Raw genomic sequence first — 14,969 nt, 5'->3', positions numbered from 1 at the left:
ATTCCGATCGCGATTGCGTCTCTGGTAGCGAGTTTTCTGGAAAGTTTGCGGCTGCTTCTTTTATAACAAGTGATACCTCGGCTTCTGCCCGTCCGACGCCGCTGGATAATTCCTGGCCTGACGTTGACAAGTTTTTTGCAAGTTTTTTGCTTGTTTCGAAGATTGCGATCTTTGAGCGACTTTGAGATCTCTGCAAGAGATTTCCATCGTTTTTGCATTTTTCAACACTTCTTCCAAATTGTTCTGAAACAAGAAATCTCCGCAGCCTGACGCGTTGACAGTGTCTCGAAGAGATGCGTTGATATTGGCTAATATCAAGCTTCGACGAACAAAAGACTCATCGTGCTGCAGATCCGCCAATAGCTGGATCAAATCTAAAGTGCTGTCTTTAACTAAAGACAGCATTTTAGGATTGTCTTTCCCCTTCACAGCAATAGACATTGCTTGCATTGCGAGAGCCAAAGAAACAGTAATCTTTTCCTGTTTCTTCCGAATGCGGTCATCCCTTTTCGGAATCAACTCCTGGACAACAAATTTGAACTCAGGATTTAGTTTAGGAGGATCAATGGACGTACAGTTTTTAGGAGGTGGATATTTCTTCAGAACCTTTACTCTAATTTCCTCCGACAGGCCCTCCTTAATAACATCTTCGCAGCGTATCACCAGATCTTTATGAACTGGAGGAGCGAAGACTCTTTCTTCGCAGATACGCTTACCAAAAATATCTAAAATATCAGAACTTAACGCAGCTTCTGTGTTCAATATCGCTGGCTCACTTAAATCTACCGGTGGCACATGATCGACAGGGATGTTCCGTAGATTTGTTAACTGATTCGTGGAATCCAGCAAAACCCGATGCATCTGACTTGCCTGCCTGTCATCTGCTGGGTTATCTTCTTGTTCACTCCTATCTGGAGGAACTGAAGAAACACACCGATCCGAACTAAAAGATCTCGCTCTGGGATATCTGGAACGGTCACGATCTGGAAATCCAGACCGACAATAATAGGTTAGTTCTAAATATTGTTTCATGTTTCTCATATTCAAAATATGAGTAACTTTCATAGCAGGTTAGAGCCTGATGAAAAAACTCGCAAAATTCTTCGGAATCAAAGAAAAAAATTCATCTCACGAGAATCCATAAAAGTGAGGAAAAAAGGAAAAAAGACACTCGTAGATTAGTGCCTACGAGTGAACAAACTTGACATTTTACAGGTTAGAGCCTGTTGTCAACAAATTGCGAGATACATTCTTCTTTTTCTTCTCCCTCTTTTTTTCTTTTTTTTTTTTTACATTTAGGTTAGAGCCATAAATGAGAAAAAAGAAAACGGTAAATTAGAACAAAAATCAGACAAACAATCTAACAATCTTACATCCGCTCGACGACAACTCGTCAGTGACCGCATCACTCGATCTATTCCTGCGACGATGGCTCTTCCTCTTCTTTTTCTTCCTCAGCTTTCTATTTTCCTTTTCCAACTTCTCAAGACGTCTCTCGAGATCCTTATTTTGGTTTTCCACATCGGAAAAATCTCCTTTATCACTTTTGCGAAACATTTACTGCAGGTAAATGGGTACTACAGGTTGATCTCGAGAAAGAAGCGCGTAATACAATACAGTTCAATCGTTTTACTCCGAGTTATGAATAAAAGGAGACATGTATCGATTCCGTTTTTGTGTATGAAACGGAACATAAATCATCTATCCAATTGTTTGAAATCCTTATTAGCAAATTCAAATATAATTACTCCACTTCAATAAATATGAATTTTTCACAACATATCTCATTGCGTGCGTTCCTTCTCGAAAAATGTTGTATTCTAATTAATAGCTGATAGTGTAATATCACCTAATCACACGAACTTTCCATACAGCCTGATACTTTTCCGAGTGCGTGACGTCGAGTGACTAAAAATGAATTATTTCGAGAATATTTCCACAAACAACCGTTTCGTGCTCTCGGTTGCGTTTCATTCCCTGTTTTCGTTCTACTTTCCTCGAGTTACGTCCTCGGCTGAAACAAGTCGGAGCACGAAACTTCGACACAATTTCCACATTTAGAGCCTTCCACGAGAGGTATACTTACGTATGAATAGTGTTGTATAGAATTCTAGATGACATTTGACCCCTTCGCTTATTTCACAATTCAGTACTTTCGATTGCGCGCGAAAAAAATAGGGTTCTAAATATCAGTGCACCGAGGAAGTACGAAATCCTTATGTTCCTTGGATAATTATCTTCGGAAAAGATTGCCGTTTACCGATGACAAGTCAGTTGAACTGTTTTTATACGGAGGATGTCAACACATTTATAGCATAGGAGAACTCTTTAACCCTTTCAACTCGATTTTTATTTGAATTCTATTCGTTTCTCATTTAGAAGATATAAAAGAAGACAGAATTCAACGAGCAAATGATATTGTAAAATCGAATTTATTCCTGCAAGAATAAGTCACCGAGTCCTGCATTCTGTACTCTGGCGCTCTCTATTATTCAAACTTTTAAATGAAATCAGCATGAAATAATTAAGTAGCAATGAAAAAGTAATTTACTTTCTTGGTGGTGGAACAAAGATGAAGAAAATATGACCATCGTGCATGAGATACAATGAAGAGATTAAGAAGTAAGGTCTTTGGCTAAGGTCTTGACATTTAAATAAAATAAAATAAAAGTGATAATAATTAGTTGATCAAAGTGTAATACACTTAAACATTAACCTCTGATATAATTCTGACCACTCGAGTTTAAATTATGTATAATCCTCATATAGCATGATTAATTCGATTATGTTATCTCGGATTCTATAGTGGAATGGGCGAAAGAAAGTTTGAAAATGACGTTTATATATACGAATATCAATAACTTCCATAGTAGGGATTTTATATCGTTTTGTATTGTTGGTAATACAATCCCCTCACTCCATATAGCATAGATATTCTTTTTTTATACGATTGTATTTACATGGTACATACATATTTCATAAGATTAGAGCTGCGGACAAAAGTAAGTTTAACATTTTCTATATAATAATGACATCGTAAAGTAGCAAAATAGCAATACATTGCTTTTAATAATCACTCGTGTCTTTGGACATACGGATTAATATTTAAATAAATTAGAAACACATAAAATTTCACTCACAGGAGCTAAACAAATTTTTGACAAATACAAACAATATAGTTTAGCCAATAATTTAATCAAATCTGGCAGACTGAGGGGTACTTCGGTAAGAGATAATAAGATGATATTTTGCGAAATGAAATAAAATTTTTCCGCATTAGAATATGTTTAATATATTAAAAAAATTTAGTTAATAGTGTATCACACATCGTGATAGATAGTACAGGAGAACATATATGTTTAGTATGCTAAATACTGACAACAATTTGCATATACAGGGTGTCCAAGCCTTAGTGATATAGCGCTCTAACTCCAAAACTATCGGCCGAATGCAACATTTCAAATATGGAAATTAGATGGTAAAGTGTTTCAGCGAAAAGGGATTTTTGTTAACTTTGTTATTTAACGAGATATAATGGTCAAAAACTCGGTTCGGACCCGGGCGGTCCCATTGATGCGGTAAGCACCATGGGGTTCTTGAAATCAATACGGAGGGTCTCGCTTGGGATTCCAGGCCCAAGGAAGGAAAATAGGAATAGTATTACCTACCTAGAGAATTCTCGGCGCTACAAGTAATGCATCAGTAACAGTCATTACTTTTCCCATTTTCCTTCCTTGGGCCTGGATCGCAAGCGAGACTCTCCGTATCAATCTCAAGAATCCCATGGTGCTTACCGCATCAATGGGACCGCCCGGGGTCGAACCGAATTTTTTCCTTAAAAATTAGCAAAATTTGAAGCGTTATAGCTTGAAAACTAATAAAAATCGGGTAAATACATTAAAGCTTAATGAATTCGTCTTGAAAAGTACCCTCGTATGGTATAACAAAAAATATATAGTTCCATTTGAAAAACGAAACTTGACCATCATATTTCGTTAAATAACAAAGTTAACAAAAATTCCTTCTCGCTGAAACATGAACCCCACTTTACCATACAATTTTCATATTTGAAATTTTGCATTCGGCCGATAGTTTTGGAGTTAGAGCGCTATATCACTAAGGCTTGGACACCCTGTAGAGTGGGTGTAGAATGTATTCGTATACCGATCAATTTCCCAAAAAAACTTTTGTGTGAAATTGTAGTTTCTTAACTGCTTTCTTTATAATCAATGATATTTTACATATTCTCAGAAGTCCCTAAAATCGATATAGTCCAAACAACATTTACTAGTTACTATAATTTGTGAAATTAACAAAAAAATGCGAAAAGTGGGTAAAAAGTATAGAAGCAATAAGTATTTGCACGATTCTTATGACGAACCATTTACAGCAGAGTTTGTAAAGTAAACACATTAGTTTATCGCTCCGTACGAATTAGAAAACATCAAATTTCCAGTAAAGTACTTTTTAACAGTTGTGCGAATACTTGTTGCTCCAACATTTCTATCGATTAATTGTTTTTTTCTTGATAATTTCGCAACTTACATAAATAGCTATTTTTTGTTTTTGTAATCTATCTATTCTAGAGATTTCCAAGAATATGTAGAATGTCATTGTTTATAAAAAATAAGTTAATAAATTACGATTTTACACAGTTTTTTTTTTGGAATTGATCGGTGTACGAATACTTTCTACATCCACTGTAATTATAAACAAGATAATTACAGAAGCATGTACTTAAACTTACTTTTGCCCAAATAGTATCTTGTCTCATTGTTTCGAACAATACACACATTTACCTCATTGCTATTTGTTTTCTTGCTTGTATTACTTTGTACGAGGTATTGCTCGTAAAATATAGCTTCTTTTGGACTATTATCGTGTTCTTTTCCTATTTGTTATCCTTTAAATTTTCTTTTGTCCACCACAACATGTGCAAACGTGAAAATTCTATTTTCAAAAGGAAAGTAAGAAAATTATTTTTGCTTAAATGATCCACACCGACATTTAAAAAATAAAAATTTCGCAAAGAAAATTCGATACTTTAACGATGAATTAAAACTAATGAATATAAACTTGAATTATTCACGATTAAAATAACAAACATTTCGAATACAAGGTCTTGAAATCCCTAATTTTTATCGTCACTTTCGTTTAAAAATGATGGTGCCTTAACATTGTTTCAGAATGAAGCAAGAAAAAATTGAGGTTTCAGTTAAGACTTGCACTTGAGGAAGACAATGGTACATTAAATGTATAATACATATTATAAATGCGTACATTTATGTATTACATAACATATTAGTATACATGAAAAATAATAATCCCAACATAAAAACAATCATAATTTTGTTTGAAACGCGCAACAGATCGCGAGACATTTCTTCATTTTGTTTGAGTACATTGTAATTGTACGAACGTGTAAAATGGTGCGCTTTATATACAGTATATAATTACTTAATGCTTAATAAAAAGAAAGGGTGCATTATCTTCGCACGTACGTCGTAACTTGTACTTCAAGAATCATAAACTTGATAAATTTTCGTGAATGCCGCATCCAGAGTTTTCCTCCATGCTTCTGCAACTTCCGGTGTGAATTGTTTTCCCAGTGCTTGGCGAAGAACTTCTAATACCACGTCCTTCAAATTCTAGAAACCAAAGAAAATGGTTCACATACTTTCATCGATTGGTTTCATTATTGGTTTGTCTATTTATTAGATAATTAAAGTGATTCGAAACCGTGCCATTCACTTTATAAGCTCGAATAATAACGTAATTTCACACTTTCCATTATAGTATAATAATTATTATATTGATATATTATAATTTTGTTAAAATAATAAGTTTTATTTAATACCTATTTAACCTTTAATTTCTACTTTTTTCCGTGTATCCTTCATTTCTCTATTATTTACTTTTTAGAAAAGGACATTTTCTTTCGTATTCTTCGGTTACCTTCTAAATTATCCTTAATTTTCTAATTTTTCGTAAATCGACTTTATTTTTAATATAAGTAATTTTTCGTAAATCGACTTTATTTTTAATATAAGTAATTATTAAAAAGCACTATAACATACGAGAATTTAACAAATGCTTGTAACAAATTCTATTATAATTTCACATTAAGTTTACATTCCATAAGCAATCGTCTATTAAACAAATATTTGAAACAACCTGTATACTGATTTCAAGTTGGATATATGTTCCACAAGCAATAATCTACGGAATTAGAATTATCATCATCTGCAGTTCCTTGTTCCACTATAATAGAAAGATTCTCTGCCTAAAGCATTTGTTTTTCGTGCAGAATGAATAACTTGAAAATTCTACATCCTTTCCAAACGTAGAGTATAAGAACAAGATATCTAATATAATAAAAGTATTTGGAGAGCAATTTAACTTGATAAATATAAATACCGACATTTCTTTATCGAGATATCTGAAATTCGGGATTTATATTTGTGAAATATGAATAAATGATGAAACAATATTATATTAAATTAAAATATACTTTAGCTAACTTTTCATCGACCAATTAGCAAATGTTAGAATAAAACACAGATCACATATTTGAGAAATATGATTAAACGAAAGAACATTTATTAAATTGAAGAAGTAATAAGGATTATTATATTATTATAAATTATTATTATAAATGTTAATTCGTGCAACTCCGTTGAATAGTACTAATGTGGTTGATTTTCTATTGTTACTATCGTATTCCTACCTGAAATTCTTCTTTTCTCTGGCCGCGAATTTTATGCCTCTCGGCCAAGCCGATTAAGCTTGCCTCCATTAATCCTGGGTCGTGCAAGGAATCGATAACATTACTTAAGGCCGTAATTACACTAGCACAATGAGCCTGAAACCTTTTATTATCTGGCAGTTCATCTATTGGAGTGTCCTTGAAGGCACTAAAGTACCGCTGATATTCTGGATATTTTGTAAAAAATCTGAAACGAATAATTGATTAAAGCTTTTAAAGGGTTGACAATATTTGCAAAATAAGAGTTGCTTCGGATAATATAAAAAATGTGTTAATTTACGTAAAGTTGATATTGGCTGGTAAATTTTGTAATTTTTGTTATTCTTGATGTTTCAAATTTTGTTTTAAAATCAGTCATGAAATTTAAACGATCATTTATACATTATCAAAAACTATATGGTTGAAACAGCGTGCGTACTAAATTTTATTTAAATATGTAGATCTTTGTAATCGTTATAACCAATCACACACAGCACCTCGAAATACTAACAATACAAGACAAGAGTCCAATCATAAACTTAGAACCAATCTAAAGAATTAGAAAATAAAGTAAAATTAATATAAACTTATCAATAACAACAACTATTACAGATTGTAAGAACTTTCTCTTATTGGATTTCCGAGAATGCAGTAATTAGTAATTGCAATAGATAATAAGTAAAAACATTTTTTGTTAGCTGATTAAATTGTTTCTCAAAACACTCCATGAGATTGACTACAACTTTTCTAGAAATAACAATTTACAATAGATTTAAACATTTTCTGGTGCAAGATAAAATTCAGCAAAAGTTCCATTCAACTTCGCGAGATACACAGAAAATCGTTTTTTAATTCTTTTTCAAGGCGTTATTTATAGGGATTTATTCTCACAGAACGTTGACGTTTCATTGTCACACGAATAGGATATGATTAACATAAACGTGCAACGATTCATCAAAACCCATTTGCACACAGTAGAATGAATACAAAATGAGTTACATGGTACTTCAAGAATTAAACAGGACCGTGGTGAAGAAACTAAGTTTCGTAAGTATTGTTCGTAGTAAAACATATAACAAAAATATACATGTTTTACACTAAATCAATAAATTTATAGGAAGATGTTGTAGAATAGATGTTACATCACTGTGATAACATTAAGGTTATCAATAACTCTACGCGAACGTTCCGTTCTATAGTATTGAAAATATCTTTCTTTTAACACGGCATCTGAGCACGCAAACATTATTATCATATGTGAAACTTATTGTTAATTTAAAAAATTTCGAATAATTAAGAATATTTTCGAAAAACTTTATTAAAGATGTAAAATCCTACAGTCGTAAACAAGCATCATTAGTATCTTGAATTTTATTTCATAAATTATTATAAGTTCGCAGATATTACCAGCAAGGCTCGGATAATCCAGTTTCGTCAATTATTTTTTAGTTTCAACTACTTTCCACTTTTTCTGCATTTATATCGTCATCAATAATTGGGTGGATCTATTCTAAATAATGCTACTATAGATATGAAGAAACTTCAATATTTACGCATCCTCTATATGGATTTATACGTCCAATTCGATATTCAAATATCATTCTATGTGTTTACTATTTAAACAATCAACTACAGTCAATTATACTGTGCAAATAGCTACCCTCCACGTTCTCAAACCTTGTTAAAATCATTTTTTCGGTCTTTTTATCATTTTTAGATTCAACATTATTACACACTTTCATGATCTTAATTTTGCAGTTTCAATTTTATTGTTTATAAGTCGTAATAAAAAGAATTTGGAAAGATGAGTCGACACATTAATAACAACGCTATTTTAGACTACAAACTTGCCTTCATTATATGTATACATATAAACTAGTCTATTAACATCTCTCGCAAATATTAAATTCAAAAATATAATAATCTCTCTGAAACATATTGAACCTCTTTCGATTGAAGCACTTGAAATTAACAAAAAATTTAACAAATAAAAAGGTAATGTACATGCACAGACGAGCTACATGATTTGCATAACCAACTAATGTTATATTAGAAAAAGTCAAATTCAATGTTATGATACGTAATGTTCCAGTGAATTGATAACCCTAATAGATTACAGCAATAACGTATTGGTCTTCACAACAGTACAAAAGTAACATATGTACCATGCTATTGCATTTGTGGTCGAATTGGAAGAAATGTATAACTATTACAAGTTAGCCACAGACGAATATAACTTTTACATTTCGTGCATAACATTTTTATCACGTAATTATAACTGTTGACTTTTCTTTCTTCTCTCCTTTATTAATTTAATATGACCAATAGTTTTGTAGAATTCAGCTACACAAGTTTCTTGATACAATCTACATATATATAATATATAAAGGACTCCTCAGAAAAAATTATATCTTACATCGTGCTTGCAACTTTTATATAAATATTTCATCTTTTAATTTGAAATTATGAGTTAAGTTAAATTTAGTATCAACCCTCGGTTTTGAAATTTCACAAGTAAGTTCTTATCATCACCTATACACAAATATTGATTAAAATTGGTACACGTATATCACGTTTAGATTATACATTGTTACATATCGAGTCAATGCGTACAATTGTTGGCTGTTAATTCTTGAAAAAAGTTGTTCCTGACAAAGTCCAGTAACCGCGTTTCAAGTCCGTAAATCGTTTTGCCTTTCGTAATTTAACATTAAATTTGCAAACAAACAAAACGTTTTTCTCATAGAAATTTTAATACACTTCTGAGTGATAAAAATTGTGAAGCAGCAAAAATTTATCGAATTGCAATTTAAATAGGAGAGATTTATGTTCAGTTTCTTATTTTGAATAAAATATCACTTACGCGGTCATCACGGCAATACCAGAGCCAACTTCGTCCTTTCTTATTACGGCCCATGTGTTCTGCACTAATTTCTTTTGTTTCTCCGTCAACCCTGTCGCCTGATCTATTCGATTATCGTCCGTCGAGATCCCGAACAAACGTAGAAAGGTCCCCATGCTCATAGACTGGAATTTTCAAAATACCTTTCGCAAAAAGAAAGTTAAATTTAAAGAGAAATTAAATTAGAGACAATTAAATTTAAAAAGGATTCAATTAAATTTTGTTCACAATAGAATTCCTTCTTGAAAACAATTTTTTCAAACGCTTGAACTCAAGCTTCGTGACGAAGCAAAACAGCTTTGCGAAATGGTTCGAAATCACAAGATCATTGCTTACATAAGTACTAAGTAAGCTGCGGATTTTTATACAATTTTAGAAAATTTGAATGTGCAAGAAACTGCAAAGTAAACTAAAGTAAAGTAACGTTTACGTTTATAAAATTCTTATTTAGGTTCAATTCCTGTAGCTATATTTGCAAAGATTTTTTTACACATTATTTCGCATAAAGATCCGCAGTTTAATAATGAGAAATAACATTTTTAACAAGTTGTGTTATATTTGCATAAATCAATATAAAACAAAAGGATTGTAGTAAAGTGCTTTTTAAAAGAGGGTTTAAGATTTTGTTTTTAAACATATTGCCAACTTATTGGAGAAATCTTCATTTTTGGTACGAAATATATGCATAGTAAACGTGTTTGTGCTAACTGCATGCAATCTAAACTCAAAAATAATATCGACAGATATTAGGTAAGAGTTAATTTTCAAAAAATCTACATATGTAATATACGTACATATATTAAGTTCGATATATTCAAATATTTACATGTTTGAGATGAATTATGTTGCTAGTGTTACGTGAATTTCCAAGTCCATTTCACCAAGTCCAGTTTATAAGATTTTCTATTTGCATTCAAAAGAAACACTTTTTTACACATTATTTTATTAGAAAAAAATAATTTTTAATAATAATAATAAAATTACATATGAAATGATCTTATTAATAGGTATATTGCACGAGTTATACAAGTTTAAGTTTAAGTTAAATCATGTTATGGCGTGTAGTTTATGAAAACTTGAAGTTGGCAAAATGTTAATAACAACATACGTAATCGTAGTGGATATGTAAAGTGTATCATTTTTCACGTTTAATTGTAATCATGTGTACTTTCATTTGAAATAAAAATTTCCATATCACTTACGTTTTATTAAAAAACAAAATGTTAAAATCTCTTCTAGAAAACCCTTTACGTTAGATTATAAGAATTTTAATTAAAAGTATCCATTATTTTACAAAACCACGAGGAGTTTCTAAATAATACAAAAAGTAGAATTTTTAAAAAGAAGACAATTCAAAAATCTTGCCCGCTCCCGTTAAAATGATAAATTTAATTTAAATCGTAAAAATTGTTTGCTATTTGTAAACACACTACTTAAAGCTCGTAACGATAAGCACTATATTTCATTGTCTAATAAAATATATTACTTAGACACATATGATCACAAAGAAAATGGTTGTATCTCTGAATGAAGAACCCTTCCTTAGTAGAAAGTGGCACTCTCTTTCCGTTATCCGTGAAATACGATGAGTACTTAATTTAATGGAAACCAATGTCCACTGGGAAGAGTTAAGAAGAAAGTGTCCCAAAACACGCATGAAATCTAATTTCGTTACACCGACATCTACATTTCAAATAAACAAAGGGTCGAGTTTTTACTCATATCGTAATTTGCTCGTCGAGGTACCCAATTTCTGATTTTTTAAATCCAACCATTAACACAAATATATATCACTTTCACAATTTCACTGAGAATAATGCAATACAATAACAACGTAAATTACTCGTGGCCAAATAATTAAAATAAATTACTTCTCAGCACTATTACTGCATAAATTAATTTCGGGATACAGTTAGTTATGAATGTATAATAGAATAGCGTCGGTTTTCGAATTGGAATTGTTTGATTTTTAGCCGCTTGTTACATACTTGTAACTTCGAACCACTATGCGCGGTGGGATTCGTGAACGAGAAACTGGAAAAACGGAGTTAACAAGGATTCAGGGGGATCGTTGAGTGGATCGATCTGTCTGGATCGCGTCGCGTATCTCCTGTTATTAGGGGGGGCAAGCGGTCGATTCGAGTCACTGCAATTACCGTAATTCTGTATGACATATTACGTGCCACCGGCACCGTCGTTTCAATTTGCTCAATCGCTGACACAGTTGGACGACGACTAACTCGCTCTTCGAGCCCGACTAACCGCTCTGCCTATCTAATGCTATTTTAAATCTATCCCCTCCACTTTATCGCCCGCTATTAATGCCACGCGTTTAAATGATTAAAGGATTAAACCCTCTTTACACCGATCAGCAATCAACTGGTTAAGTCGATTAACCAATTTCTCTGCTTAACGCATTGGTCGCTGAACCTTTCCCTTGGATGCTGATCGCGGTCGATGGTTCGATCCAGTCAGTCTAGATCAGAGATAGGGACCACTCAAATAATAGACAACGATAAGAAACATTCCAAAGCGATTCATTCGCAATGTTAACTCCTCCACACATGACTTTTTTTTTTAATGAAAAACAAAATTAATTTTCAATGGATATATACTAACAAGGGAAGTTTAGCAATTGATACATTTTGAAAATTTCAAGTTTTTACAGAAACAAAGTTCATGGGAATCAAATCACAGTGCCTTTTCCATTTTGTCTCAAAACGATTTTAAGGGTGGAAATACTCCGTAATAATTCTAGTTATTTATAGTTTTGCTAATATCTCTGAAACCATAAGAGATATTAAACATTTTTAAATACAAAATTTAATGACTTTTAACATTCTACAACACCAAAGTAAAAAAGTAAAAAGAAAATTATTTTTAATAATTCTCTCGGCAGAAATCTTTCTGCCACCCGCTACATAAGAGTCGTGTTCGCAATTTTGTGGACGTTTTCATACTGTTCAACTTTTGTTTAACAAATTCTGTATGTACTGTGTGCCGGATTGGCCAGAATTCTCGACTAAAATGTAAAAAAAATCAGAACTCTTGATTGGGTTAACGGATTTAAATTATAAACTATCGAATGAGTTTATTTTATAGTACTTCTTGGCGGAAAATTATGTAAAAAGTTGCCTAATCTTACCAAATTCATAGCTTTCTTAATAATAAACATTTTAGATTGAAACTTTTTTCCAATTTAGATCTCATGGAATCCTATAAAAAACATGTCGAACATTTTTTCTAAAATAAATACTCAATTTTCTAAAATTGAAATCAATTTGTAAATTCAAGAAATGTTATTGAAAAATAAATACATTTTTGTAAAAATGTATTGTACATTCTTGTAATAAAAAATAAACATTTCCATAAGAGCCTCTATGCCACTAATCGGTCGACGTTTCAAGTCATTAGAAGTTTAATGTGATTGAAATAGACATTGGTAAAATACAAAGTTTTGATCCAACGTTATTTGAAAAGAAACAATTAGTAATAAAGCTTGCTGTTAGAAATTTAACAAACATATTACTTTATCGAAGACTAACAAATATAACTTTATAAGGAGATTGAGAATGAAACATATGCTATGATCCAAATTATTTGGAAAGAGACAATGAGTAGTGATAAAACTTACTGTTACAGTCGTAATAAATATTCATTAGTGTATTGGTCTCTGAGCCACGAGGTGTTATTATTTTTTCTACCAATAGCTGAATTTATTTAGCTTCCATTCGTTATTCCCAATTGTTTTCTAGATAAGTATTTTATCCTCGTTTAGCCGAAACAATTGAGCCAAAACGATCGTTTTACTACGCTCTGAATTGTTCGTCGATAAAGGACACGTGTTTAATCGTCGAGAACCAATTACGGTCTAACTCGACTAACTTGAAGCGCCAAATTTGTCACTTTAATCGATTAACCTTGCACGATATCGTCACTCCACTTCGATTAAATGGTAATCGTTTTATTTAGAAGATATTCATACTACAAATTGATCACATTTTTGGATACAGGGGTAGGTTTTCTAAATAACACCACCCTCGACATTTTTTCAAATTGTAGCATTTCTAATAATAACATTAATTGACGTAACTAGTCGTGACTAGACTACTTAGTGACGTAACTAATGAAGTGTAAGAAATTTTTCTTTTAATTAAAAAGAAAATTGAATGAAAACAATTTTCTTTAGTTTGAAAAGTAATTAAATTAAAGAAATTTATTTATGAATGAAACAAATACAATAGATACAAAATAATAATAGATACAAAACTTTCACTAGTTCGTTAATTCGAAAATATCGAGATGAAACAATGAATCTCAACCGTCAGGTTATCTGATGTTTTGCAATGAAACGTGCAATGATTTAGGAGTATGTAACTTCTTCGAGACGAATGCACACCTGACAGGTGGCAATATTGCAACATCGAATCGCACACTTCGCATTAAATACACGTACAAATTATAAAAATAATAAGGCACTAACCTTGCGTTCTATACTTTGTACATCGCGACGAAAATATGTTATTTGTTCATTAGCCACTAGTAATGTAGAAACGCGGATTAATTCACTTTACGAGGAATTACAATACCCTTCCAAGAAATAGAAATTGATTCGAAATTGCACGAATAGAACCGACCGGTAGCCTACTAATCGGCTTCTTGGCATAACAACAAATGCTTTGTTATCTATTATTGAAATAGCATTGTATAATCCCATCATTATTTGCATAAATTATGAAATTTTACATGAATACTAATCTGAAAACAATTCTAAGACGTAAAATAAACATTTTATGATACTAATGTTATTAAAATAAAAGTATTATTAAATTTCATTGTATGTCAAATCGCTATCTGTCGGTAAATTGTTAGGCAGCAATGTTGGATCATACACATATACTTAAAGTGTTGACGAAAGCTACAATAGTGTGTAAAGCTACAATTCATCTTTTCCTCTTTTATCATGATACATCTTTTCTATTAACGAACTTGTATACCCAAAATCGTATCCATGCACATAAATGAATATTTTAAAATACATGGATTACCCCATTATGGCTTTTACCCCCTCATTTATTGAACTTTTCGAACATATAGTTCATAAATTCTATTTAATAGTATATATAATATATAGAAAAAGAAACATTTTGAGAAATGTTTCACGATGTTACAGTGGGTTTGTAAATGTAAATGAAACACTTCTCAATAATTTTTTTCTATTATGCATACATGTATCATAGATTCAAGTATCCTGTACTGTTATGGAGGATCAAAAATATACAGGGTGTCCCAAAAGTCGGGGAGGAGCCGGAAATGGGGGGT

At 31.8% G+C, this 14,969-nt stretch overlaps 2 protein-coding genes across 4 annotated transcripts; both read right to left on the bottom strand.

Moving 5' to 3' along the window:
* Positions 1–221: 221 nt before the first annotated feature.
* LOC128887707 (uncharacterized) lies at positions 222–2,150 on the bottom strand. Its single transcript, XM_054143906.1, has 4 exons — positions 2,087–2,150; positions 1,374–1,908; positions 338–983; positions 222–243 (listed from the first exon to the last, which is right to left on the bottom strand). The coding sequence occupies exons 2-4, from the start codon at positions 1,555–1,557 to the stop codon at positions 222–224; spliced, it is 852 nt and encodes a 283-aa protein (XP_053999881.1). The 5' UTR covers positions 1,558–1,908; positions 2,087–2,150.
* Positions 2,151–5,260: 3,110 nt separating this feature from the next.
* LOC128888090 (globin-like) lies at positions 5,261–11,918 on the bottom strand. 3 transcript variants are annotated; one of them, XM_054144727.1, is made up of 4 exons: positions 11,804–11,918; positions 9,609–9,790; positions 6,728–6,953; positions 5,261–5,648 (listed from the first exon to the last, which is right to left on the bottom strand). In XM_054144727.1, the coding sequence occupies exons 2-4, from the start codon at positions 9,767–9,769 to the stop codon at positions 5,517–5,519; spliced, it is 519 nt and encodes a 172-aa protein (XP_054000702.1). In that variant the 5' UTR covers positions 9,770–9,790; positions 11,804–11,918; the 3' UTR covers positions 5,261–5,516. The 3 variants fall into 3 exon arrangements, with proteins under 3 accessions (XP_054000702.1, XP_054000701.1, XP_054000703.1); XM_054144726.1 differs by having other exon boundaries at positions 9,609–9,772; positions 11,804–11,905; XM_054144728.1 differs by lacking the exon at positions 11,804–11,918 and adding an exon at positions 11,636–11,742.
* Positions 11,919–14,969: the final 3,051 nt, after the last annotated feature.

The sequence above is a fragment of the Hylaeus anthracinus genome, unplaced genomic scaffold (genome assembly GCF_026225885.1).
Source record: "Hylaeus anthracinus isolate JK02 unplaced genomic scaffold, UHH_iyHylAnth1.0_haploid 11989, whole genome shotgun sequence".
Lineage (NCBI taxonomy): Eukaryota > Metazoa > Arthropoda > Insecta > Hymenoptera > Colletidae > Hylaeus > Hylaeus anthracinus.
This window is presented reverse-complemented; position numbering and strand designations above follow the sequence as displayed.